At 47.4% G+C, this 27876-nt stretch overlaps 1 protein-coding gene across 1 annotated transcript in view; it reads left to right on the forward strand.

Moving 5' to 3' along the window:
• The first annotated feature begins 351 nt into the window (after positions 1-351).
• LOC143767799 (sialic acid-binding Ig-like lectin 8) overlaps positions 352-27876 on the forward strand; it is a 109204-nt gene continuing 81679 nt past the window's right edge. Inside the window, exons 1-2 of the mRNA XM_077256319.1 lie at positions 352-406; positions 544-846. Coding sequence (XP_077112434.1) covers positions 352-406; positions 544-846 — 358 coding nt within the window. The remainder of the gene's footprint in view (positions 407-543; positions 847-27876) is intronic.

Below are 27876 nucleotides of genomic sequence, written 5' to 3' on the forward strand. Positions count from 1 at the left end.
AAATGGAAGTTCACCTGAATTTTTCTCTTCAAATCCAATTAAAAAATGATCATCACCTCTAACAGAATACATGAAATGTGAATAGTTGCCAGCAGCTATCACAGCATTATAAATGAGCTAAAGAGAGCAGCAGACACTGTGTGCCCCAAGGTGTATGGAAACACTGAATATGTGCAATATAATCTGTATTACTGCCCTATAGACTTTACTTGTACGCTCCTCTACTTTAAAATTGCAACAACAAAAATTAAAAGTTGTGGAATTTTTAAAATTGTAGGATGGATAAACATGGTATTGATATGAAAATTATGGGAAAAAAAGAAACAAAATTTAAAAAAAAACTTATTCAGTATGGAGTATGAGCCACATGCAGAAATCCTCACTCATACAGCCTCGGCTGTTAACAGTAAGGTTATTAATGGACATATAAATAATGTTCTGCCCCTGGATGGACTTGAGAAAATCATCAAGATCCACTGCTGGCAGCTTCCATTAAAATTGTCAACCATTAACCAGTTCTTGCATTATTTTGCATTTTTGTAGAGCTCAAAGATAAACCTTTAATCTCTTCTACAAGCCTGGTGGATGGGAAGGAGGTGAGGTTGCATTGTATAAGTCCTGGTAAATGCCGTAATATAACAATACCACATTTTTCATGGAAAGGAGTCACGAATGATTCAACAACGAAGACCTATAAGACAACCTATAAAGTTAGTGGCTTGCAAACCTTCGGTTCTAGGATGACATTCACACCAAGGAAGTCCCACAACAATTCTACATTATTATGTAGAGTGACTTTCAATCAAGGCTTGTACACAGTGGAGAAGCAAACTCTGAATGTCGAATGTAAGTCATACTCGTCACATATCTTCATATCATCCATAATGCCAGGGCTGAAGAGATCATTTAAGTGACTTCTACATGCACTGTAGCTTTTTTTGTCTGGTCTTAAAATTGTTTCCACGAAAATAATCTGTTCAATTGAGATTCATGGTCCAGTTTATTTAATCATGTCATCATCTTAGGATGGATACATTTTTACCCAAGACCACCTCATAATTATGAAAAAGGAAACTGTTACAGCATTTAGAAGATAGTCAGGAAATTGAAAGGAGTGAATTGAATTTAGTCAGAACGTCCCAAAATTTTTCCATTCCGAAAAATCTAAATTTGGGGCAATTTGCTTTGTCTGGATTCATCAAAATTCTAAAATAAAATAATAGCAAAGCAAATAATACTCACTCATCCAGGCCCTCTTGCTGCCCAACCACTGTAAATTCTGCTCTCTGCTATAGTCTTCAACTGTCTTCTCCTTCCATGTACCGGTAGAGTTGGCCCCTCTGTGCTGACTATGCCTCAAAATATCAGGACGTCATCCCAAGACATCATGATATATTTTGCCATGACATCACAGGTGACATCATAAAATGTTGAGGTAAAGTTAGCATGGAGAAGCCAAAGATACCGGGACATGAAGGGAACTGATGACAGAAGACCTGAGCATGCAATGGAGATGAGAGAAGTTGTGTTGCTAGACACATGAGGGCCAGTGAGTATAAATTTTGTTAAAAAATGTTAGCCTACATTTATTATGTTTTGGGTCTGGAGAGTTCTAAGAGCAAAACAAGACATATTGAATACATATGTGATAAATTTGCAGCAGATTGAATATGCTGGCCAAATTCGAGTTGAGCTGCTGAATTAATTTTCAACCCATTTGCTCATCTCTTCCAGGTATATTTTTTTTACAAAGGTTAGACTGAGATGTAAGAGGGAACTCATGCCTGTCTTTCTCACCAAGCAGCAACTTGAAAGGGTTGTCCACCTCCCAAATAACCCCTTCATAAATTCTATTTTCCCAATATAAAATTAAAACACCATATATTCACTTCTTGTATAGGTGCTGTTCCAAAGATGTCTACGCCGAGACTCCCAAGATTTGTGTGACGTGATTATGCCACTAAAGCACTACAGCCAATCTGTGGCCACTAATGGACTAGTGTGCTCTCATTTCCTTTGGACATCCAAGGTTTGTCCAAAAGAAGTAAGACCTCAGCAGCCCATTAGTGGCCACTGACAAGTGGATTGGCAATGTCATATGACATTGGGAGATGCGGTGTCAACATGGCTCCAGTTCGGGAGGTAAGCATTTGGTGCTTTTATTTTACATTGATGATTTCAGAAGGGAAGACTCAATAGGCCCCATACACATCAGAAGGTTGGCCAGACCTTTCAAAATTGGTGGGTTCAGACAATTATTTTTTATCGAGGTCTTTAGGAATTATAACGGCTAAGTGAAGCTGTGGCTCAGGGTTAAGATTAAAGAAAATGCTGCTGTTTAAGAAATCCCTCCCATTGTCCTATACTATGTGGAAAGCAACATATTTTTGCAAATAATAAATTTTACTGACGTCTTTGCTAATATTTTCATGTTTATTTTTTCCTAGATTCTCCATCTATCTATCTAACCAGTGAAGGTAAATTATTATTACATGTTAACAAAAAGTTGAATTTAGAGTCATGTCCGTCTAGGAGAGCCTCAATAAGGAAACAGGGATGTATAACTTCCAATATACAATCCATAAATCAAAGTCAGTATATGGCGGTCATGTAGGAGCGCTGAGGAGGCAGCCCAAAGGATGAAAAACGTGTCGAGTACCGCCGCAGCTCCAGCCGAACACCTCCAAGGGAGGAAGGAAGCAGGATCTGGTGATGGGAATCGGTCACAAGAGCGCTGAAAGGAAACTCTGACACAAGATAGAGTTTAGCCATAACGCATTTCGACGGATGTGCCGTCTTCCTACAATCCATGAACCTTGATAATAACCCAAGTAGAAACTGTAATAGAGGACATTTTGGTTGTTAGCTTATTCTATTAAGAAATACAATAATAAGTTCACTGTATTTGCCAAAGATACCTAAGAATCTGCTATATGTGGATCCAAGCTAGACTTTAGAATTGGACCTGTGCACTGTGATGGGAATGGTAAAGTGGGTGCTCATGGATTTGGCTCCCTCCATTCATGTGTTTGGGAGTTTGGGAAATTGTAGAGGGCATCCGATAGATTTGGCCGATAGATTTGGTTATTGGATAGAGCGGTCTGTATTTACAGATCTCCCAATGAAATGAACTGAGACAACCAAACATGTGCAGCCATCTCTCTATTCCCAGAAGTAGGTACTGGAGTCCAATTTTCGAGATAGATGTGGTCTCAGCAGACAGAAAAGGTAAGAAACTTTGTAGTATATCTTATCAAAGAAATCTGCTTCTTTAACCACTTATGACTAGAGATAAGGTTCGGTTCGCTGAACGTCCCGATATTCGTCGAATAGTTTGACAAACGTACCCAAACCCCATTAAATTGAATGGAAGGCCAAACCAAATGTATATACAGCATGTTAAGGGGTGACAAAAAGATTCCCAAACAGCAAAAATTAGGGTCAGACACCATGAAAAGTGGCTTCAATTGACCCACAGAAGAAATGTGCTAGTGGCACTACAGCAGTCAGACATGGGCCATACATGAGGTATCAGGGTCTGGCCCAGCATTTACAGTTTGGAATTTAAGTTTCAATTAAGACCTGGTAGTTAAGGGAGAGATGTGAGCCTTCTTAGCTGGTTGCCCTGATACCTCATGCAACAGCTATTTTTTTCCCAGCCTCACTCAGATGGCACAAACATCAGTTTCATAGAGTACTATTGGTAGAAAAATGTAATGATAGTAACACAGGTAATTGAGTGAAAGTAAGTGCAGACCTGCTTGTCTGGGATCCCTACAGCTACAGGCAACACTCATGAAGGAGACCCAACTTGGATTTTCCACAATTCAAAAAATTATTGTCACACACTGTCACGATATGGTAAGAAATATCATATAAGTTTAGTTCTCTTGCTAGCCTGCTGTGGGCTAAGCCCCCCTTCTTGGAGTGATTCTGCGGCAGCTTGTGGCTGCAAATACCTGACTTTCAGCTCACAAGCCTGCATTCCCCGCACCAAGGTATTTACGACCGGCATTTCCTGTAGTAGAAAGTGCCCAGCTTTAACTGGATTAGAAACTTCTAGAATCTTGAAAGTCCTTTGTTCTGTTATTGTAAGATATTAGGCAAACTATTTAAGATAGGAGAATGATAAATACATATTTGGAATCTCCCTCGGTGGATCTACGCATCACTCTAAACACGGGCGTCTAACTCCATCAGGTGAAGAAGTAGGGATTGCTCTGTAAATAATAGGACATATTTGATCTCATTAGAAAGCCCACGGTAATCTGAGATGAATGCTGGGTTTGTCACAACTATGATATGTTCAGTAGCGGAATTACAAGTCTTAGAAAGATTTAGCTTATACTTAGTCAGAATGTAGAGAGAGGAGGGTCTGGATAAGCCAGCCTTTCTGTGATGTCACTAGCTGCAGGTTTTAAGTTTGTGGCAGGATCCCCAGCTCATTCTTCTTGTGATTTCCTGAGAGCCCTGAGCACGTCCAATGAGCTGGGACGTATGGTTGCCTGCAATGCAATGATCTGAGAATATGTGAGTGTTATCTTTTCTTCATTTAATCCTTTTATTTTCATAATTACCTTGTACATATTTGCAATTGTCTCATTTGTAACATCTTTGTAAAATATTTTTATAAAGCACTGCCTACATTTTGTGGGGTATATTATTTCATGCCAGTTCTTTCTCCCTGCTCTAAAAACGTATCCTAAGTCTCTTGAAGGGAAATTACGCTACTGTTCTGGGTTAGCTTCGGACCCGTTGAATCGAAGCTGGTGGCAGCTTACCGTGTGCAGGCCGTTGGGTGTTGTAGCGACTGCGGCATTGATAATTATTGTTCCTGCCTGAGTGGGAGTAGTTATCGCATCGCTGCAGCGTGCCCAATAGCCAGTACATAGCAGGCAGCCTTTCTGGCGACTAATTACCCTAGGTGCAGTACCTAGTCTGACCTGACAGAAAGGGGGGCGCCAGAGAGCTGCAAGGTTTAAGGGGAACTGTAAGCGGGATATACACAAATCCCTGCAGTTCATGGTATATTGAACAGCAGTGGGATACCTAAAATAAGCCCCTGCTGTAAACTAAGAGGTCAATAGCCTTGTGTGTATTTTGTTCATCACATTGTGGCAGTGGAGGGATAACCAAGATAAGCCCCTCTGCACATGTGATAGCCGTCTGTTGGCCTAAAGTCACCCCAATCCGTGACCTAATTGTGGCAGTGGTCAGGAATCCCCGTGGATTCCGTGACCAACTGCTGGCCGCGGCTAAGGGATCTTGACAGTCACGGTGTGAATCGTGACAATTGGTGGCAAGGCGGTGGGATATTAGAGCATTAGTAATTTGGTTTGAGCAATCATTCCTCTCACTAAAAACTTGCAGAAAGTTCTTGCGAGAACTCTGCGCAAATAAGTTTGGGATAACGAACTCAGTGCTTATTAGTTGTGAGACAATTGTGTACTGGTAATTATCCCCTCCCTTTCTCTTTGTTTTTCTATCCTATCTTTTATTTGGCAACCATGGTTGTGCTGGGAGAAGCCTTTTATAAGAAGCAGTCCAAGGACACTCTGATGGCCTTGTGCATGTCACAGCAGATTGACTGTACAAACAAAACCAGGGCTCAAATGGTCGCGGAACTGGTGCAATTTGAAGCAGACCAAGCCAGGCCACAGAGCCCAGAGGCCGCAGAAGCCGGCACAAGCGAACATGGTGCTGCAGCAGAGGTCCAACCACTGAATACGGGCCGTACTGGCAACCAAGGGGGCGCAGACCTCCTCCTGCAGCTGGCTCTGCAACAAGGCTCCGCAGATGACCTAGAGAGACGTCTGCAGCTGATCCAGCAATACCAGCGAGCCGAACGGGAGGCTGAGAGAGCCGAGCGCCAAGCCCAGCGAGAACATGAACGGGAGATGCTCCGGCAGGGGGGATGCCTTCCACCGCCCAGAGCCGTGAGCCCAGCAGCACTCAGATACCGAAGCCCCGGCCCGACCACTTTCTTGTTATGGAAAAGGATGGGGACTTGGACACTTTTCTGCGGGCCTTTGAGAAAGCCTGCAGACAGTACCGACTGCCTACAGATGAATGGGCACGATACCTGACACCAGGGCTGAGAGGCAAAGCTCTGGAGGCGTTTGCTGCACTCCCTCAAGAACAAGATGGTGACTATGAGGCCATCAAACAGGCCCTCATAGCCAAGTACCAGCTTACACCCGAGGTGTACCGTAAAAAGTTCCGGACCCTTCAACGTGGCCCACACGACAGTTACAGTGATGTGGTGCATGGACTGGGCACCCACTTTGACCAGTGGACCCAAGGACTGTCAGTGACCACCTTTGCACAGCTGCGAGACCTGATGATCAAAGACCAGTTCTTCCATCTTTGCACAGCTGAGGTGCGACAGTTCGTGATGGACAGAGAACCCAAAGACGTGACGAAAGCAGCGCAGATTGCCGATGCCTATGAGGCCAACTGTAGATCGGAAGTGCGGAAGCCAGTCACCTCCAGCTGGAGAGGGGGTAAGACTGCATCCAAGGCCAGTACCCCTGCCAGCCAACATACCAGAGGTCCTGTCCCCGTGGCCAACAGCACCAGACCTACCACCGAACTTTGCCAGTGTTACCACTGCAGGCAGCCTGGTCATATCAGTCCCCAATGTCCAGCCAAGCAGAAGAACCCCTCATCCAAGGCCCCAGGGCCTAATGCAGCAGTTCTTTTGGTGGGTGGTGTGGCTGGGAGGGGGTGTGATAACGTACAGCATGTCATTGTGGGAGGTCATGTTGCTACAGGCCTCAAGGACACCGGGGCTGAACGAACCCTCATCCGACCTGAACTGGCGGCCCCTGAAGAAATCATTCCGGGGAAAACCCTAACTGTCACTGGGATTGGGGGCATCAGCTGTCCCTTACCGATGGCCCGGGTTTATATTGATTGGGGTGCCGGGAGCGGGGTGAAGGAAGTGGGGCTGTCTGATAATTTGCCCACTGATGTGTTGTTGGGGACTGATTTGGGGAGGTTGGTGGCACACTTCGTCATTGACCCCCCTCCCCAATCTACTAATGAGGGTAAAGTTAACCCTGATGATGATGATGATGATGATGGGAGATCGCATGTGTTACCTGACCATGCTTTATCTTGTAATGTTGCATCTGATAACCATTTTTTCCCTAGGATTGATGGTGAAAATGTTGTACCTGTGCCAACTGAATCTGATAATGATGTTTCTGTGAAAGTTGATGTGTCCATAGGTACAGGAGTGCTCAGCCACGTCGCTCTGCGGAGTGAGACGGCTGAGGAACCCCTAGCAGGGGCAAGTGTCGGTGCTACAGGAAATGGGGAGATACATGGGAACCGTGAGGAAGGTGATGCCATGCAATTGACCAGTGCCACCGAGGAAGGTAACTGGCCCATAAGTAGCAATGCTCGTGAGGTAATGGGGGTGGATGGGGAGGTAGAGCCCATAGCAGCGTCAGCTGATGGGTCTGTAGAAACCCCCGGGGAGACAGCCTATGTAGCTGCTGTCACCCGCAGTCAGAGTGCCCGGAACGCAGATAACTGTCTGCCTCCCGGACCCTCCTCAGTCATCATTATGACTGAACCAGAGGTGAACCCAGAGCAGGTCCCAGAGGGCTCCCGTGGGGAAGGGACCCTGATGTCGCTTCTGGCTTCCCCTAGCCAGGAGTTTCTGGCCGCTCTGCACACAGATGCGAGCCTAGAGAGTTTGAGACAACTCGCCGGGATGCCATTCTCCGAAACTGATAAGGAGAAGGTGTTCTGGGAAGGAGGAAGGTTATACCGGGAGACAGTGCCCGGAAAATTGCAAAAGGAGTGGTTGAGGGAAAGACAGCTGGTCGTCCCGCAGCAATTCCGGGGTGAGTTGTTGCGGATTGCCCATGAGATCCCGCTAGCTGGACACTTGGGGATCAGCAAAACTAAGGCCCGGCTGTCTCAACACTTCTATTGGCCTAAGATGGGGACAGATGTGTCAAACTACTGCCGCTCCTGTGTCACCTGTCAAAGAGTGGGGAAGGCGGGGCCTGCTCTTAAGGCTCCCCTGATCCCTTTGCCAGTGATAGAGGAGCCTTTCCAGAGGATTGCGGTGGACATTGTGGGCCCGCTGGCCGTCTCCAGCAGCTCTGGAAAGCGATATATTCTAACTGTGGTAGACTACGCTACCCGGTACCCAGAGGCAGTAGCTCTGTCATCAACTAGGGCAGATAAGGTGGCGGATGCCCTGTTGGCCATCTTTTCACGTGTAGGATTTCCCAGGGAAATGCTTACTGATCAAGGGACCCAATTTATGTCTCACCTAATGGAGGCTCTCTGTAAGAAAATGCAGGTGAAGCACCTGGTATCGAGTGCGTATCACCCACAGACCAATGGCTTGTGTGAACGCTTCAATGGTACCCTCAAACAGATGCTACACATGCTGGTTGAGACACAAGGGCGCGACTGGGAGCGGTACCTCCCACACCTGCTATTCGCTTACAGAGAGGTTCCGCAGGCCTCGACGGGGTTCTCCCCCTTCGAGCTCCTGTACGGCAGGCGAGTCCAGGGACCCCTTGGGTTGGTAAGAGAATCCTGGGAAGAGGAGCTGGACCCTTCTGAAGTGTCCATAGTGGAGTATGTCATGCGATTCCGTGACAAGATGCAGACCTTGACGCAGTTGGTGCATGACAACATGACGCAGGCTCAAGCTGATCAGAAGCACTGGTACGACCAGAACGCCCGGGAGCGGACCTACCACGTGGGTCAAAAGGTGTGGGTGCTGGTTCCCGTACCAACGGATGAGCTTCAGGCAGCCTGGGAGGGTCCGTACGTCGTTCACCAACAGCTCAACCCGGTCACCTACGTGGTCACGCTTGACCACGCTCGGGGTAGGCGAAAGGCCTTTCACGTCAACATGATGAAGGCTCATCACGAACGTGAACCTTTCATCCTACCGGTCTGCAGCTTACCCGAAGACGGGGAGGAGGACACCCTCCTGGACATGCTGGCCCAAGCCAAGGCCCGTGGGTCCATTGAGGACATGGAGGTAAGCGCCTCGCTAGATGAACCACAGCGGTTGCAGTTGCAAACCACACTGGAACCCTTCCAGGTCGTGTGCTCCAACCGGCCTGGAAGCACTGAGTTAGCCGTCCACGAGGTGGACACCGGGAATCATGCCCCACTACGGCGAACACCCTATCGAATCTCTGACCAGGTGCAGCAGATTATGCGCCAGGAGATGTTACAGCTGGGGGTGATTCGATGGTCAAAGAGCGCATGGGCCTCACCTGTAGTTCTCGTGCCAAAGAAGGACCGGACCACCCGGTTCTGCGTGGACTACAGGGGGCTCAACGCCATTACAGCCTCTGACGCGCACCCAATGCCGCACATCGAGGAGCTGCTTGAGAAGTTAGCTGGCGCAAAATACCTGACAATAATGGATCTGAGTCGCGGATACTGGCAGATTCCCCAGAGCCCCGAGGCGCAGGAGAAGTCTGCCTTTATCACACCCTTTGGACTGTACGAGTCCACGGTCATGCCCTTCAGCATGAAGAATGCCCCTGCCACTTTCCAGCGGATGGTCAATCTCCTGCTTCAGGGACTGGAGAAGTACGCCGTGGCGTACTTAGATGACATTGCCATCTTCAGTCCCTCCTGGGATGAACACCTGCAGCATCTCGAGGAGGTGCTCAGTCGAATTCACCGAGCAGGACTGACTATCAAGCCGGGAAAGTGCCAGATGGGCATGAGGGAGGTCCACTACCTGGGGCACCGGGTAGGCGGAGGCACCCTGAAACCGGAGCCTGACAAAGTGGGCATGATCGTGAACTGGCCCACTCCTGGGACCAAGAAACAGGTGATGTCCTTCCTGGGCACTGCAGGGTACTATAGGCGCTTTGTGCAGCACTATAGTAGCCTGGCAAAACCTTTGATGGACCTCACCAGGAAGAAGCTACCCCACATCCTCAACTGGACAGATGGCTGTGAGGGGGCCTTCCAGGCGTTTAAAACAGCACTGTGCAATGCCCCTGTGTTGAAAGCAGTCGACAGCAGTCAACCGTTCTTGGTACAGACCGACGCCAGCGAGTTTGGCCTTGGTGCTGTGCTCAGCCAGGTTGACTCGGAGGACCAAGAGCACCCCGTGTTGTACCTGAGCCGGAAACTTTTGCAGAGGGAAGTGGCCTACTCCACCATTGAGAAGGAGTGCCTGGCCATAGTCTGGGCCCTGCAGCGCTTGCAGCCCTACTTGTACGGTCGCACCTTCACTGGGGTGACCGACCACGACCCTCTGCGCTGGCTAAGCACCATGTGTGGAACCAATGGCAGGTTGCTACGCTGGAGCCTTGCCCTTCAGCAATTTGACTTCACCATTAAACACAAAGCGGGCAAAGAGTATGGGAATGCAGATGGACTCTCCCGCCAGGGTGAACCCATGGAGGTGCGCCTGGAGGCATACCGAGAGGTTCTGCCGCCATAGCGCACGCCAAAAGGGGGAGGTGTCACGATATGGTATGAAATATCATATAAGTTTAGTTATCTTGCTAGCCTGCTGTGGGCTAAGCCCCCCTTCTTGGAGTGATTCTGCGGCAGCTTGTGGCTGCAAATACCTGACTTTCAGCTCACAAGCCCGCATTCCCCGCACCAAGGTATTTACGACTGGCATTTCCTGTAGTAGAAAGTGCCCAGCTTTAACTGGATTAGAAACTTCTAGAATCTTGAAAGTCCTTTGTTCTGTTATTGAAAGATATTAGGCAAACTATTTAAGATAGGAGAATGATAAATACATATTTGGAATCTCCCTCGGTGGATCTACGCATCACTCTAAACACGGGCGTCTAACTCCATCGGGTGAAGAAGTAGGGATTGCTCTGTAAATAATAGGACATATTTGATCTCATTAGAAAGCCCACGGTAATCTGAGATGAATGCTGGGTTTGTCCTTTTATTTTCATAATTACCTTGTACATATTTGCAATTGTCTCATTTGTAACATCTTTGTAAAATATTTTTATAAAGCACTGCCTACATTTTGTGGGGTATATTATTTCATGCCAGTTCTTTCTCCCTGCTCTAAAAACGTACCCTAAGTCTCTTGAAGGGAAATTACGCTACTGTACTGGGTTAGCTTCGGACCCATTGAATCGAAGCTGGTGGCAGCTTACCGTGTGCAGGCCATTGGGTGTTGTAGCGACTGCGGCATTGATAATTATTGTTCCTGCCTGAGTGGGAGTAGTTATCGCGTCGCTGCAGCGTGCCCAATAGCCAGTACATAGCAGGCAGCCTTTCTGGCGACTAATTACCCTAGGTGCAGTACCTAGTCTGACCTGACAGAAAGGGGGGCGCCAGAGAGCTGCAAGGTTTAAGGGGAACTGTAAGCGGGATATACACAAATCCCTGCAGTTCATGGTATATTGAACAGCAGTGGGATACCTAAAATAAGCCCCTGCTGTAAACTAAGAGGTCAATAGCCTTGTGTGTATTTTGTTCATCACATTGTGGCAGTGGAGGGATAACCAAGATAAGCCCCTCTGCACATGTGATAGCCGTCTGTTGGCCTAAAGTCACCCCAATCTGTGACCTAATTGTGGCAGTGGTCAGGAATCCCCGTGGATTCCGTGACCAACTGCTGGCCGCGGCTAAGGGATCTTGACAGTCACGGTGTGAATCGTGACACACACAACTAATGTAGCATCAATTTCCACAGAGTTGAAACAAACCTTCCACTACAGGAAGCCCACCAGATGGAGACCCAACTTTGAGTCTCCACATTTCTAAAAATTGTTTGTAACATCTGCAGCTGTAGCAACCGCAGGAGCAGAAGCCACGACAGAGGTGTCACAGACTACAATAATTCAAAATCAATGAATGACACTAAAAAGGACACCATCATCTAGTCTGCCCAGTTTGCTACTGGGGTGCAAAAGTAATTGGAAATCCATGACTTTTTCATTTTGATGAAAGTTAGGTGGTCTACCGAATGCTCTTATCCATCAGGACACCACTAGTAGCGCTGACATGCTCCGAGAGAATGCTGGCTGTCGGGAATGACAAAATCTCCAAGACATGACAGGCAATCTCAGGCCACTCTACAATTTTTTAAGAAAAAAATGGAAATTGTTCCACATTTCCCCTGATGGCATTGAAGTTGAGCTTGAGATTCTCCTGTACCATCCTCTCCAGTCATTCACAACATGTTAGACTTGTACTCTGTTCAGATGGTGTATGGGCTGTGTAGCATGGCTAAAGGGTGTGTAGTCGACGGGAGGTATATGCCACATAAGTGTCTTGTTGCTGTAATGTAGCCCGGAGTATTTCTTTGTTGCACATAACCATGTATATATATGTGTTTCAGGACCTGTGGTGATGTCAGACCACATGGCTAATCATGTGATGGGTTACTGGGTGTGGTTAGCTCTATATAAGGCAGGCTAATGCTTAACACAGGAGATATGTGTGGAGGTGCTAGCCTCCAGAGTGTGTTAAGGCACTAGGACTGAGCCTGAAGGACTGGACACTTTGTTTTTCTTTTCTAGAACTAAAGGCTATTTGTTTGCTGTTATTTTGCCATGTGGTTTATGAAGTAATAAACCCTGTGAGCTTTTAAAGGAACGTGCCTCCTGAGTGTCAGCCATCGCACCTGAGTGAGTGAAATCCCTACAACTGGTGGAGAATGCGGGCAGTGTTCCCAGCGGAGACGAAGAGTCTGTTATTGGATGTCCTGGGTCAAGTCTGTTGTAAGCCAGCAAGCATTGTCAGGGAAAATGGAGAATCTGCTGAAACACTTGCTCCAGTCGCAGCAAGAGAGCAACAGGCTGTTGATGCAGCAGATTCAACAGAACCAGCAGGAGCAATGGCAGCAGATGCAACAGAACCAGCAGGAGCAACGGCAGCAGATGCAGCTTCTGGCAACCGCCATCCAGGGCAAGATGAGTGCCCCAACCCCAGGTTTGGCTGATGACACCCACGTCCGGAAGATGGTAAGATGCGCATTGCAGAAAATGACTCCCGGGGATGATGTTGAGGCCTTCCTGACGGTGTTTGAGAGGGTCGCTGAGAGGGAAAAACTTCCGCCAGAGCAGTGGGCAGAGGTACTGGCGCCATACCTGATGGGAGAACCCCAGAAGGCGTATTATGACTTGACCTTGCAGGATGCCAAAGAGTATCACAAATTGAAAGTTGAGATTCTCGCACGTTTGGGGGTGACACTGACTGTCAGGGCACAGCGAGTTCACTGCTGGGCCTATCACCGGGACAAACCGCCTCTCTCCCAAATGTTTGACCTGTTGCACCTGGTCCAGAAATGGCTGCAGCCAGAGTCGTGTACACCTGCACAGATGGTGGAACGAGTGATGATGGATCGGTTTGTGCATTCCCTCCCGAGGTCCATACAGACTTGGGTTGCCCAGGGTGATCCCCAGAATGCCGACGAGCTGATCGGACTGGTTGAGAGATACCAAGGGTTGGAAGGCTCCTCCGGGAGGCAACCCATGCCGTACTGGGGGTCCCAGAAGGGAGCTGAGTCCCAAATAGGGGTGGCGCATCCAAGGTCACAAAGGGCGGGGGAGGTGGTGCCCAAGGTCCCTACGGGTGATATTATTTGTTGGAGGTGCCACGGGCCAGGACATATAGCTGCCCGTTGTTCCCAGACCACTGAGCAGATGGACTGCAGCATGGGACGCCGTTGTTCATACTATGCGTATCCAGCCTGAAGTGTGAACTCTCCACCCAACGAGGGACCTCAAGCGTGTCCCGTAAAGGTGAACGGTCAAGCAGTACCGGCACTGTTAGACTCGGGGAGCCTAGTGACACTGGTGAGGGCCACTTTTCCTCTCCACCTGCTCCCGGGAAAGAAGGTTGGAGTGCGGTGCATACATGGTGATGCAAAGGACTACCCTTTGGCCAGGGTGGACATTGAAACGGCATGTGGCACTGAGTCCTACATAGTCGGCGTCGTGCAGGACTTGTTGCACCCTATAATTATTGGCCGGGATTTCTGTTTGTTTTGGGATTTGTGGGGAAAAGGTTCTAAGCTCCCTAGCAAGAGTAGGGAACCAATGAACCCTGGAAGGGTGTCGCCACACCCGGAGTCAGACAGGTTTCCTTTTTGTGTTCTGGTTGGGGATGAGGAGGAAGTGTCCCCTGCATCTGACCTTCTGGAGTTAGAGGTAACCGGTGAAAATTATGGGACTGCCCAACATAGGGACCCCACTCTGAGGGAAGCCTTTAATAATGTCACAGTTATTGACGGGGTGGTACAGGAGCCGGGGGCAGACACAAGATTTCCCCATTTTCTGATGAGTGGGGAGTTGTTGTACCGGGTCACGAAAATAAGGGAGGAGTTGGTAGAGCAGTTGGTAGTGCCGGGTCCATATAGACGGAAGGTGTTGGACATGGCCCATTCACACATCTTGGGTGGACACCTAGGGGTGGAAAAAATGCAGGAACGGGTTGTGCAGAGGTTCTATTGGCCTGGGTGTCACCAGGAAATAGTGAACTATTGCAGGTCCTGCCCTACATGTCAGCTAACTGCTCCCACTCCTCATTTCCGGAACCCCCTTGTGCCACTGCCCATTATTGAGGTGCCGTTCGAGAGAATTGCCATGGACTTGGTCGGTCCCTTAGTTAAATCAGCCCGGGGCCATCAGTATATACAGTGGGGCAAAAAAGGATTTAGTCAGTCAGCAATAGTGCAAGTTCCACCACTTAAAAAGATGAGAGGTGTCTGTAATTTACATCATAGGTAGACCTCAACTATGGGAGACAAACTGAGACAAAAAAATCCAGAAAATCACATTGTCTGTTTTTTTAGCATTTTATTTGCATATTATGGTGGAAAATAAGTATTTGGTCAGAAACAAACAATCAAGATTTCTGGCTTTCACAGACCTGTAACTTCTTCTTTACGAGTATCCTCTTTCCTCCACTCATTACCTGTAGTAATGGCACCTGTTTAAACTTGTTATCAGTATAAAAAGACACCTGTGCACACCCTCAAACAGTCTGACTCCAAACTCCACTATGGTGAAGACCAAAGAGCTGTCAAAGGACACCAGAAACAAAATTGTAGCCCTGCACCAGGCTGGGAAGACTGAATCTGCAATAGCCAACCAGCTTGGAGTGAAGAAATCAACAGTGGGAGCAATAATTAGAAAATGGAAGACATTCAAGACCACTGATAATCTCCCTCGATCTGGGGCTCCACGCAAAATCCCACCCCATGGGGTCAGAATGATCACAAGAACGGTGAGCAAAAATCCCAGAACCACGCGGGGGGACCTAGTGAATGAACTGCAGAGAGCTGGGACCAATGTAACAAGGCCTACCATAAGTAACACACTACGCCACCATGGACTCAGATCCTGCAGTGCCAGACGTGTCCCACTGCTTAAGCCAGTACATGTCCGGGCCCGTCTGAAGTTTGCTAGAGAGCATTTGGATGATCCAGAGGAGTTTTGGGAGAATGTCCTATGGTCTGATGAAACCAAACTGGAACTGTTTGGTAGAAACACAACTTGTCGTGTTTGGAGGAAAAAGAATACTGAGTTGCATCCATCAAACACCATACCTACTGTAAAGCATGGTGGTGGAAACATCATGCTTTGGGGCTGTTTCTCTGCAAAGGGGCCAGGACGACTGATCCGGGTACATGAAAGAATGAATGGGGCCATGTATCGTGAGATTTTGAGTGCAAACCTCCTTCCATCAGCAAGGGCATTGAAGATGAAACGTGGCTGGGTCTTTCAACATGACAATGATCCAAAGCAAACCCCAGGGCAACGAAGGAGTGGCTTCGTAAGAAGCATTTCAAGGTCCTGGAGTGGCCTAGCCAGTCTCCAGATCTCAACCCTATAGAAAACCTTTGGAGGGAGTTGAAAGTCCATGTTGCCAAGCGAAAAGCCAAAAACATCACTGCTCTAGAGGAGATCTGCATGGAGGAATGGGCCAACATACCAACAACAGTGTGTGGCAACCTTGTGAAGACTTACAGAAAACGTTTGACCTCTGTCATTGCCAACAAAGGATCTATTACAAAGTATTGAGATGAAATTTTGTTTCTGACCAAATACTTATTTTCCACCATAATATGCAAATAAAATGCTAAAAAAACAGACAATGTGATTTTCTGGATTTTTTTGTCTCAGTTTGTCTCCCATAGTTGAGGTCTACCTATGATGTAAATTACAGACGCCTCTCATCTTTTTAAGTGGTGGAACTTGCACTATTGCTGACTGACTAAATACTTTTTTGCCCCACTGTATTAGTCATCCAGGACTATGCCACACGCTATCCTGAGGCAATTCCCCTGAGAAATTCTTCCTCGAAGAATATAGCCCGCGAGTTGGTCCATGTCTTTTCCCGGACAGGTCTGCCGAAGGAGATCCTGACTGACCAGGGGACACCTTTCATGAGCAAGGTGATGAGGGAGTTATGCACAGCCCTGAAAATCTCCCAGTTGAGGACCTCGGTGTACCATCCCCAGTCAGATGGCCTTGTTGAGAGATTTAACAAGACACTGAAGAGCATGCTGAGAAAAGCTATAGAGAAAGACGGTAGAGACTGGGATTGTCTCTTACCCTCTTACCCTCGTCGAGAAGTTATCTCCAAGGAATTAGAGCGTATGTTGAAGCTTGGAGTCATTGAGGAATCCAAGAGCGGTTGGTCGAGCCCAATTGTCCTGGTCCCAAAACCTGATGGAGAGTGGAGGTTTTGCAACGACTATCGGAAGTTGAATGAGGTCTCCAAGTTTGACGCTTATCCCATGCCCCACGTTGATGAGCTCATCGAAAGGCTTGGGCATGCCAGATATATATCCACCTTGGATTTGACAAAGGGGTATTGGCAGATCCCCATGGCACAGGAATCCAAGGAGAAGACGGCCTTTTCGACACCTGATGGATGCTTCCAGTATGTCCGGATGCCGTTTGGCCTACAGGGAGCTCAGGCGACCTTCCAGAGGGCTATGGATAGTCCTTGCACCCCATAAGGCCTACGCTGCTGCGTACCTAGATGATATCGTCATCTTTAGCCCGGACTGGGAGAGTCATCTGGAGAAAGTCCAAGCAGTGTTTGATGCTCTAAGAGAGGCGGGGTTTACAATAAACCCAAAGAAGTGTGCCTTGGGTAAGGAAGAAGCTAAATACCTAGGCTATATAGTGGGTCGTGGAGAAATAAAGCCCCAAATCAGGAAAGTGGAGGCAATCCAAACATGGCCAAAACCACTCTCCAAAAAGCAAGTTAAGGCCTTTCTGGGAATCATGGGATATTACAGGAGGTTCATCCCGAACTTCGCCACAGTGGCTGCGCCTCTGACTGATTTGCTAAAGGGGACAAAATCGGTGATGGTTAAATGGTCCGAAGAGACAGAGTCAGCCTTCCAAGAGTTGAAAGGGGCTCTATGTAAGCAGCCCGTTCTGATGGCCCCAGACTTCAAGAAAGAATTTATTCTTCAGACAGATGCCTCAGATGTTGGGGTAGGAGCAGTCCTTTCCCAAGAGCTACATGGGGAGGAGCATCATGTTCTCTATCTGAGTAGAAAGCTGTCCTCATCTGAGAAGAACTACTCAGTCGTGGAAAAAGAGTGTTTGGCCATAAAGTGGGCGGTGGACACATTACGGTACTATCTGCTGGGTCGTAAATTCAGACTAATATCTGACCATGCCCCAATTAGATGGATGAGGGAAACAAAGGGTAGAAATGCTAGGGTCACCCGTTACTTCTTAGCCCTGCAGGACTTCACTTTCCATGTGGAACATAGGGCCGGAAAGCTGCACGGTAATGCAGATGCCCTATCAAGAATCCCTTGTTTAGTGGGGGAAAGTGCCAAGCCCCACGGCTTTAGGCAGAGGGGGAGGTATGTAGCATGGCTAAAGGGTGTGTAGTCGACGGGAGGTATGTGCCACATAAGTGCCTTGTTGCTGTAATGTAGCCCGGAGTATTTCTTTGTTGCACATAACCATGTATATATATGTGTTTCAGGGCCTGTGGTGATGTCAGACCACATGGCTAATCATGTGATGGGTTACTGGGTGTGGTTAGCTCTATATAAGACAGGCTAATGCTTAACACAGGAGATATGTGTGGAGGTGCTAGCCTCCAGAGTGTGTTAAGGCACTAGGACTGAGCCTGAAGGACTGGACACTTTGCTTTTCTTTTCCTGAACTAAAGGCTATTTGTTTGCTGTTATTTTGCCATGTGGTTTATGAAGTAATAAACCCTGTGAACTTTTAAAGGAACGTGCATCCTGAGTGTCAGCCATCGCACCTGAGTGAGTGAAATCCCTACAGCTGGTATAAAAAAATGTGTGAAATGACTCACAGACATTGCTTATGTCACTTACCCTGCTGCTGCTAATGTTTTAGTGATGTTTTGATATTTCCAGGGTTGGAGGTGTTGGGGGTCGAGTTTCCGTCTCTGCACAGGGGGAATCTCGGGCCATCTCCGCTGCAGTCTCCCATTCTTCTCCTGCCACAGTGGAGCCTGCTCAGCGGAGATGTCGGTCCCAGCGTCTCGCTCAGTCTGACTCTGTACAAAGGGTTACTGCTGCTTTTCCAGCTTCTGCCATTGAAGTCAGTGCTAGGCAGCGGCGAGCAGATGCTTTTGGGACTAAGTCCTGCTTTTCTCCTTCTGAGCATGCCCAGGGTAAGATCTCTCATTTGAGATCGATGGTCACATGCTTGGATACTGCAGCAAAGCCCATTGGTTCTCCAGGAAGGTCCGGAAGGTGCTCAGGCTCTGTGGCAGCCTCTCATTGGTCCTTCTAGGAAGGTCTTGTACTTGCTGCAGCTATATAAGGTTCGCATGGCCGCACGGACATGCGCTAGTATCAATGCATGTTATGAGTTTTGCGCCAATGTGGTCACGCTTGTGTGGATTCAGGGACCCGGCTGAAATAAGCCACTTAGAATACCGGCACCTCCGGTGAGGAGATTGTGTGTATGGTTTCCGGGCCCCGGCTGAAATAAGCCACCTAGAATACCGGCTCCTCCCGTGAGTGAGGAGATTGTATGTTTGCTTCCTTGACTGCTCGACTACAAGCTGCTATCTGCTCAGCAGTTACTGTGTATTCCTGTGGAGTCTAACAGGACAGAGCCCTTTCTTTATAGCGACTCTGTGAAGCAACAGAGATCGCTTCTACCGCCATATAGTGCCGCCGTTTGCCAGCAGCAGGCTCTTTTCCTGCACGGTGGACCCCGGGCTGCGAACGCACCAAATAACATCTCTATATTTACTCGGTGCATTCCGCCAGCCCTAAAAGGAAGTCTATAACTGCGATGCACTCTCTTGGGGAAAACCAATCTGAAGATTTTCTACAAGCATGTTTCGATACTCAAGCATGCGCATGTTCCTTTCCATGGGGAAGCATCTAGCAAAATGTACTCTTGTGCCGTGGATCCAACAAAGTGGAAACCCAATAATCAGGACTAACCCCCAAAAATATGGGCATCATGTTGATGATTGTGCAGCAAAAAGGCGCTCATGTGTCTGGCTCTTCCTTGAGGTCCAAGTCCATGGTGTGTTGGTGGAAGAGTAACACTCAAGGTTGCTACCTCTATCCCCTCCTGACAACCACTGACAACAGAGAGGGGATCATTTTCCACTTCATCTCCTAACCGTTGCCCCTCCATCACTTCTTCCTCCTCCTACTCCTCAATTTGTTCCTTGGCTCCTTCACCTTCACTAACAGTTTATCTGGTACCATGAGCCTCCCTCGATCGCTGTAATCCACCCTCCCATTGAACCCGCCTCTGTGCCTACAGTCCGGTACTCAGAGATATTGTTGTCTTTTCTGCATCCTCCTCTGCTTCCACCTCTTCCTCTGGAACCACCAGGTCCTCACGCAGACTTATCAAAGTGTGGTCCAGCAAGTAGATGACTGGAATAGTAGTTCTGATGACAGCATCGTTAACCATCTTAGTAACCATTTCGAAACTGTGCAGAGGGATTCAAATGTCCTTCATCTGTGCCTACTCTGCAAGCACGATTTGCACCATGTCCGGACAGCGTTGGCCTAGGCTATGTAAAAGGACATACTTCACCAGTGCATGTTGCTGCTGACACAGACACTGCAAGATGTGCAGAGTGGAATTCTACCATGATGGAACATCGTTAATCAAATGGTTAACCGGTAGACTGAGAGACCTATGTAGCGTTGCAAGTCGATGACCTGCAGGGAGGGATCGTCGGAAGGGAGCACATAGTGACCGTGCTTTCTGCAGCTGCACATCCAGGCCGGAATAGTGGCAGAAAAATTGCTGTACCACCAGGTTGAGAAAGTGAGCCATGCAAAGCTCATGTGTGAGGTTACCCTAGTGTAGGGTTGCCACCAGGTTTGTACCGTTATCGCATACAGCGTTCCCTAGCTCCAGGTTCAGTGAAGATAACCATTGCTCTAACTCAGCCTGGACTGGCTGTCCACAACTCTTGAGCTGTGTGACTGCGATCCCCAAGGCATATTATTTTTAACACTGACTGTGGTGAGCCTTGGCTGCACAGTATTGATGTGGGGGATATTCCCCCTGCACTTTTGTAATGCATGTCTCATTAAGAAAGTGGTTGAGGACACAGGTGGAGGTCCTAGAGGAGGTGAAGGACCTAGAAGCAGTGGAGGAAGTGTTTGGGGATTTCAAGACTTGTGAAGAAGCCCTTTGACTACGTGCCCCCACAGCCACCAGAATCATCCAGTCCCCAGTGAGCAAGATGTAATGCCCCTGTCCATGTTTGCTCGTTCAGGTTTCAGTTGTGAAATGCATCCTGGCAGACATAGATTTTTTCAGGGAATGGGTGATGTTGCCTGCAGCATGCTGGTGTAGTGCAGGCACTGCTTTCTTACAGAAATAATGGCTACTTGGCAACTGGTACTGGAGGACTGCGATGGCCATGAACTTTCGGAAACTATCTGTATCCACCAGGCATAAAGGCAACATTTCTGTAGCCAACAGATTGGACATCATGGAGTTCAGGCTCTTAGCTTTGGCATGTGTAGGAGGAAACATTATTTTACTTGACCACATCTGTGGGAATGCAGGCTGGCTGTTGTGCTCAGAGATGGTGGAGTAGGGTGAACAGGACAAACTGTTGGACAGAGAGGTAGGTGCAGGCAGAGATGTTATAGTGGATTGAGAAAGATCTGTTGTCCTAGATGACACAAAAACAGCAGGCATGATCACTTCCATGACAGCTGATGGGCTCTTACTCACCCAGTCTGTAATGGGTAAATAAGTGGAGTTTCTGAGACCAGAGAACTGGGTGAGAACACTTGGCATGGTGATGGATAAAGTAAAAGCAGCAGATGTGGGTGATAGGGAGGCTGGTGGTTGGCGAGGCCCATTATCCAGCATTTTAGCACAGTGAGATTCCTATACTAATGCAACCCTTGCTGTCCCTGTGAACTGCAGACTCATGATGAGTGCTGGCCAGAGCCAGATTTGTGGCTGAGTGATACTGGTTTGATGCTGGAAGATCAATTTCACACAGGATCGGATCCTAGCTAGCTAACAAGTTCATTTTCAGCAGCAGCACTAGCGCAGGAGCAGCCTCTCTGCACTGTGACACTGAGAAAATGGCACCAACAAAACAAGATGTCCGCTTTTATATGGACAGGTGTTATGATCCTGGTGGTAGGATCTCAAACTGACCTGACACATATACCCTGAATATATAGGACAAGTTCTGGGGATGTGGAAGCTATACTGACCGCAATCCTGATCCTATCCAAACACACTAAAGGCAGCTGTGGAGCGTTACCTGAAAACCTAGACGCCTCGTCACAGCCTGAGAAACTGACTACCCCTAGAGAGAAAGCAAAGACCTCATTTGCCTCAGAGAAATATCTCCAAAGTTTTAGATAGCCCCCCACAAATAATAACGGTGAGTTAAGGGGAAAACACAAACGTAGAGATGAAACAGGTTTAGCAAATGAGGCCCGCTAATACTAGATAGGCAGATAATAGATAGGTGTCTGTGCGGTCAGTACAAAAACTATCAAAAATAAACCACGCAGAGAATACACTAACCCCCACGCCGACTCACGATGTGAGGGGCGCACTCTGCACCCCAGAACTAACCAGCAAGCGAAAAATCACATAAAAGCAAGCTGGGCTGAACTCATCATATACTGAGAAACGTTTTCAAGGAAATAATGAGAAAATGAACAAGCAAACTTAGCTTCTCATAGCAGGAGACTGGTCACAAGGAATATTCAGGAGAGCACAGAATCAGGACTGAATACACCGACAGCAGGCGACAAGTAAAGGTCCAGGTGAGTTAAATAGGCCCAGCCCAGCAGGAAATGAAACAGCTGAGCCCAGCCAAGACCAGCCATATCGCTAAAGGCCACCAGAGGGAGCCCAAGAACAAACTCACACAGTACCACTCATGACCACAGGAGGGAGCCCGAGAACGGAATTCACAACAGTACCCCCCCCTTGAGGAGGGGTCACCGAACCCTCACCAGAGCTCCCAGGCCGATCAGGACGAGCCAAATGAAAGGCACGAACCAAATCGGCCGCATGGACATCGGAGGCGACAACCCAGGAATTATCCTCCTGACCATAGCCCTTCCATTTCACTAAGTACTGAAGCCTTCGTCTCGAAATACGAGAATCCAAGATCTTCTCCACCACATACTCCAACTCCCCCTCCACCAAGACCGGAGCAGGAGGATCAACAGAAGGGACCACAGGCACCACATATCTCCGCAACAATGACCTATGGAACACATTATGAATGGCAAACGATGTTGGGAGGTCCAAACGAAAATACACAGGGTTGAGGATTTCCAAAATCTTATAAGGACCGATGAAACGAGGCTTGAACTTAGGAGAGGAAACCTTCATCGGGACATAACGAGAAGACAACCATACCAAATCCCCCACACGAAGTCGGGGACCCACACAGCGACGGCGGTTAGCAAAGCGCTGAGCCTTCTCTTGGGACAAAGTCAAATTGTCCACCACATGGTTCCAAATCTGCTGCAACCTATCCACCACAGAATCCACCCCAGGACAGTCAGAAGACTCAACCTGACCCGAGGAGAAACGAGGATGAAAACCAGAATTGCAAAAGAAAGGTGAAACCAAAGTAGCAGACATTTTTCTAATTTAATAATTTAATAATTTCTAATTTTGGTTACAGACATTACCACAATGAATTTTAAACAAAACAATTCAGATGCAGTTGAAGTTCAGACTTTCAGCTTTCATTTGAGGGTATCCACATTAAAATCGGATGAAGGGTTTAGGAGTTTCAACTCCTTAACATGTGCCACCCTGTTTTTAAAGGGACCAAAAGTAATTGGACAATTGACTCCAAGGCTATTTCATGGGCAGGTGTGGGCAATCCCTTCGTTATGTCATTGTCAATTAAGCAGATAAAGGGCCTGGAGTTGATTTGAGGTGTGGTGTTTGCATTTGGAAGGTTTTGCTGTGAAGTAAACATGCGGTCAAAGGAGCTCTCCTTGCAGGTGAATCAAGCCATCCTTAACCTGTGAAAACAGAAAAAACCCATCCGAGAAATTGCTACAATATTAGGAGTGGCAAAATCTACAGTTTGGTACATCCTGAGAAAGAAAGAAAGCACTGGTGAACTCATCAATGCAAAAAGACCTGGGCGCCCACGGAAGACAACAGTGGTGGATGATCACAGAATAATCTCCATGGTGAGGAGAAATCCATTCACAACAGCCAACCAAGTGAACAACACCCTCCAGGAGGTAGGCGTATCAATATCCAAATCTACCATAAAGAGAAGACTGCATGAAAGTAAATACAGAGGGTTCACTGCACGGTGCAAGCCACTCATAAGCATCAAGAATAAAAAGGCTAGACTGGACTTTGCTAAAAAAACATCTAAAAAAGCCAGCACAGTTCTGGAAGAACATTCTTTGGACAGATGAAACCAAGATCAACCTCTACCAGAATGATGGAAAGAGAAAAGCATGGCAAAGGCGTGGTACAGCTCATGACCCAAAGCATACCACATCATCTGTAAAACACGGCGGAGGCAGTGTGATGGCTTGGGCATGCATGGCTGCCAGTGGCACTGGGTCACTAGTGTTTATTGATGATGTGACACAGGACAGAAGCAGCCGAATGAATTCTGAGGTATTCAGAGCCATACTGTGTGCTCAGATCCAGACAAATGCAGCCAAACTGATTGGTCGTCGTTTCATACTACAGATGGACAATGACCCAAAACATAAAGCCAAAGCAACCCAGGAGTTTATTAAATCAAAGAAGTGGAATATTCTTGAATGGCCAAGTCAGTCACCTGATCTCAACCCAATTGAGCATGCATTTCACTTGTTAAAGACTAAACTTCAGACAGAAAGGCCCACAAACAAACAGCAACTGAAAACCACCGCAGTGAAGGCCTGGCAGAGCATCAAAAAGGAGGAAACACAGCGTCTGGTGATGTCCATGAGTTCAAGACTTCAGGCAGTCATTGCCAACAGAGGGTTTTCAACCAAGTACTAGAAATGAACATTTTATTTAAAATTATTGAATCTGTCCAATTACTTTTGGTCCCTTTAAAAACAGGGTGGCACATGTTAAGGAGTTGAAACTCCTAAACTCTTCATCCAATTTTAATGTGGATACCCTCAAATGAAAGCTGAAAGTCTGAACTTCAACTGCATCTGAATTGTTTTGTTTAAAATTCATTGTGGTAATGTTTATAACCAAAATTGGAAAAATGTTGTCTCTGTCCAAATATATATGGACCTAACTGTATATTGATAGATATAGAGATAATAGATAGATGATAGATAGATAATAGAAAGATAGATAATAGATAGATGATATATAGATAGATGATAGATAGATAGATAGATAGATAGATAGATAGATAGATAGATAGATAGATAAATAGATAGATAGATGAACATTAGAAGAAAACAGACTTAGTTCGTAGAAAAGGTAAGTTCATAGCATGTTAGAGTTGCAAGAGACCTCCAGGGTCATCTGTTATGGTTCTCAATGGCAAGAGAACATAGCCCAGCAAACATAGGTACTAACTCTTGGAAGGATGGAAACTAAACTGACCATGAACTAAACCTGCCGCACAACTAACAGTAGCCGGGTAGCGTTGCCTACGTTTTTATCCCTAGACGCCCAGCGCCGGCCGGAGGACTAACTAATCCTGGCAGAGGAAAATATAGTCCTGGCTCACCTCTAGAGAAATTTCCCCGATAGGCAGACAGAGGCCCCCACATATATTGGCGGTGATTTTAGATGAAATGACAAACGTAGTATGAAAATAGGTTTAGCAAAATTGAGGTCCGCTTACAAGATAGCAGGAAGACAGAAAGGGCACTTTCATGGTCAGCTGAAAACCCTATCAAAATACCATCCAGAAATTACTTTAAGACTCTAGTATTAACTCATAACATCACAGTGGCAATTTCAGATCACAAGAGCTTTCCAGACACAGAAACGAAACTACAGCTGTGAACTGGAACAAAATGCAAAAACAAACGAGGACTAAAGTCCAACTTAGCTGGGAGTTGTCTAGCAGCAGGAACATGCACAGAAAGGCTTCTGATTACAATGTTGACCGGCATGGAAGTGACAGAGGAGCAAGGTTAAATAGCGACTCCCACATCCTGATGGAAACAGGTGAACAGAGGGGATGATGCACACCAGTTCAATTCCACCAGTGGCCACCGGGGGAGCCCAAAATCTAATTTCACAACAGTACCCCCCCCTCAAGAAGGGGGCACCGAACCCTCACCAGAACCACCAGGGCGATCAGGATGAGCCCTATGAAAGGCACGGACCAGATCGGAGGCATGAACATCAGAGGCAGTCACCCAAGAATTATCCTCCTGACCGTATCCCTTCCATCTGACCAGATACTGGAGTTTCCGTCTGGAAACACGGGAGTCCAAGATTTTTTCCACAACGTACTCCAACTCGCCCTCAACCAACACCGGAGCAGGAGGCTCAACGGAAGGCACAACAGGTACCTCATACCTGCGCAACAATGACCGATGAAAAACATTATGAATAGAAAAAGATGCAGGGAGGTCCAAACGGAAGGACACAGGGTTAAGAATCTCCAATATCTTGTACGGGCCGATGAACCGAGGCTTAAACTTAGGAGAAGAAACCCTCATAGGGACAAAACGAGAAGACAACCACACCAAGTCCCCAACACAAAGCCGAGGACCAACCCGACGCCGGCGGTTGGCAAAAAGCTGAGTCTTCTCCTGGGACAACTTCAAATTGTCCACTACCTGCCCCCAAATCTGATGCAACCTCTCCACCACAGCATCCACTCCAGGACAATCCGAAGATTCCACCTGACCAGAAGAAAATCGAGGATGAAACCCCGAATTACAGAAAAAAGGAGACACCAAGGTGGCAGAGCTGGCCCGATTATTGAGGGCAAACTCCGCTAAAGGCAAAAAAGCAACCCAATCATCCTGATCTGCAGACACAAAACACCTCAAATATGTCTCCAAGGTCTGATTCGTCCGCTCGGTCTGGCCATTTGTCTGAGGATGGAAAGCAGACGAGAAAGACAAATCTATGCCCATCCTAGCACAGAATGCTCGCCAAAATCTAGACACGAATTGGGTTCCTCTGTCAGAAACGATATTCTCCGGAATACCATGCAAACGGACCACATTTTGAAAAAACAGAGGAACCAACTCGGAAGAAGAAGGCAACTTAGGCAGGGGAACCAAATGGACCATCTTAGAGAAACGGTCACACACTACCCAGATGACAGACATCTTCTGAGAAACAGGAAGATCCGAAATAAAATCCATCGAGATGTGCGTCCAGGGCCTCTTCGGGATAGGCAAGGGCAACAACAATCCACTAGCCCGAGAACAACAAGGCTTGGCCCGAGCACAAACGTCACAAGACTGCACAAAGCCTCGCACATCTCGAGACAGGGAAGGCCACCAGAAGGACCTTGCCACCAAATCCCTGGTACCAAAGATTCCAGGATGACCTGTCAACGCAGAAGAATGAACCTCAGAAATGACTTTACTGGTCCAATCATCAGGAACAAACAGTCTACCAGGTGGGCAACGATCAGGTCTATCCGCCTGAAACTCCTGCAAGGCCCGCCGCAGGTCTGGAGAAACGGCAGACAATATCACTCCATCCTTAAGGATACCTGTAGGTTCAGAGTTACCAGGGGAGTCAGGCTCAAAACTCCTAGAAAGGGCATCCGCCTTAACATTCTTAGAACCCGGCAGGTAGGACACCACAAAATTAAACCGAGAGAAAAACAATGACCAGCGCGCCTGTCTAGGATTCAGGCGTCTGGCGGACTCAAGATAAATTAGATTTTTGTGGTCAGTCAATACCACCACCTGATGTCTAGCCCCCTCAAGCCAATGACGCCACTCCTCAAAAGCCCACTTCATGGCCAAAAGCTCCCGATTCCCAACATCATAATTCCGCTCGGCGGGCGAAAATTTACGCGAGAAAAAGGCACAAGGTCTCATCACGGAACAATCGGAACTTCTCTGCGACAAAACTGCCCCAGCTCCGATTTCAGAAGCGTCGACCTCAACCTGAAAAGGAAGAGCAACATCAGGCTGACGCAACACAGGGGCGGAAGAAAAGCGGCGCTTAAGCTCCCGAAAGGCCTCCACAGCAGCAGGGGACCAATCAGCAACATCAGCACCCTTCTTAGTCAAATCAGTGAATGGTTTAACAACATCAGAAAAACCAGCAATAAATCGACGATAAAAGTTAGCAAAGCCCAAAAATTTCTGAAGACTCTTAAGAGAAGAGGGTTGCGTCCAATCACAAATAGCCTGAACCTTGACAGGATCCATCTCGATGGAAGAGGGGGAAAAAATATATCCCAAAAAGGAAATCTTTTGAACCCCAAAAACGCACTTAGAACCCTTCACACACAAGGAATTAGACCGCAAAACCTGAA

This window comes from Ranitomeya variabilis, chromosome 4 (assembly GCF_051348905.1).
Source record: "Ranitomeya variabilis isolate aRanVar5 chromosome 4, aRanVar5.hap1, whole genome shotgun sequence".
Lineage (NCBI taxonomy): Eukaryota > Metazoa > Chordata > Amphibia > Anura > Dendrobatidae > Ranitomeya > Ranitomeya variabilis.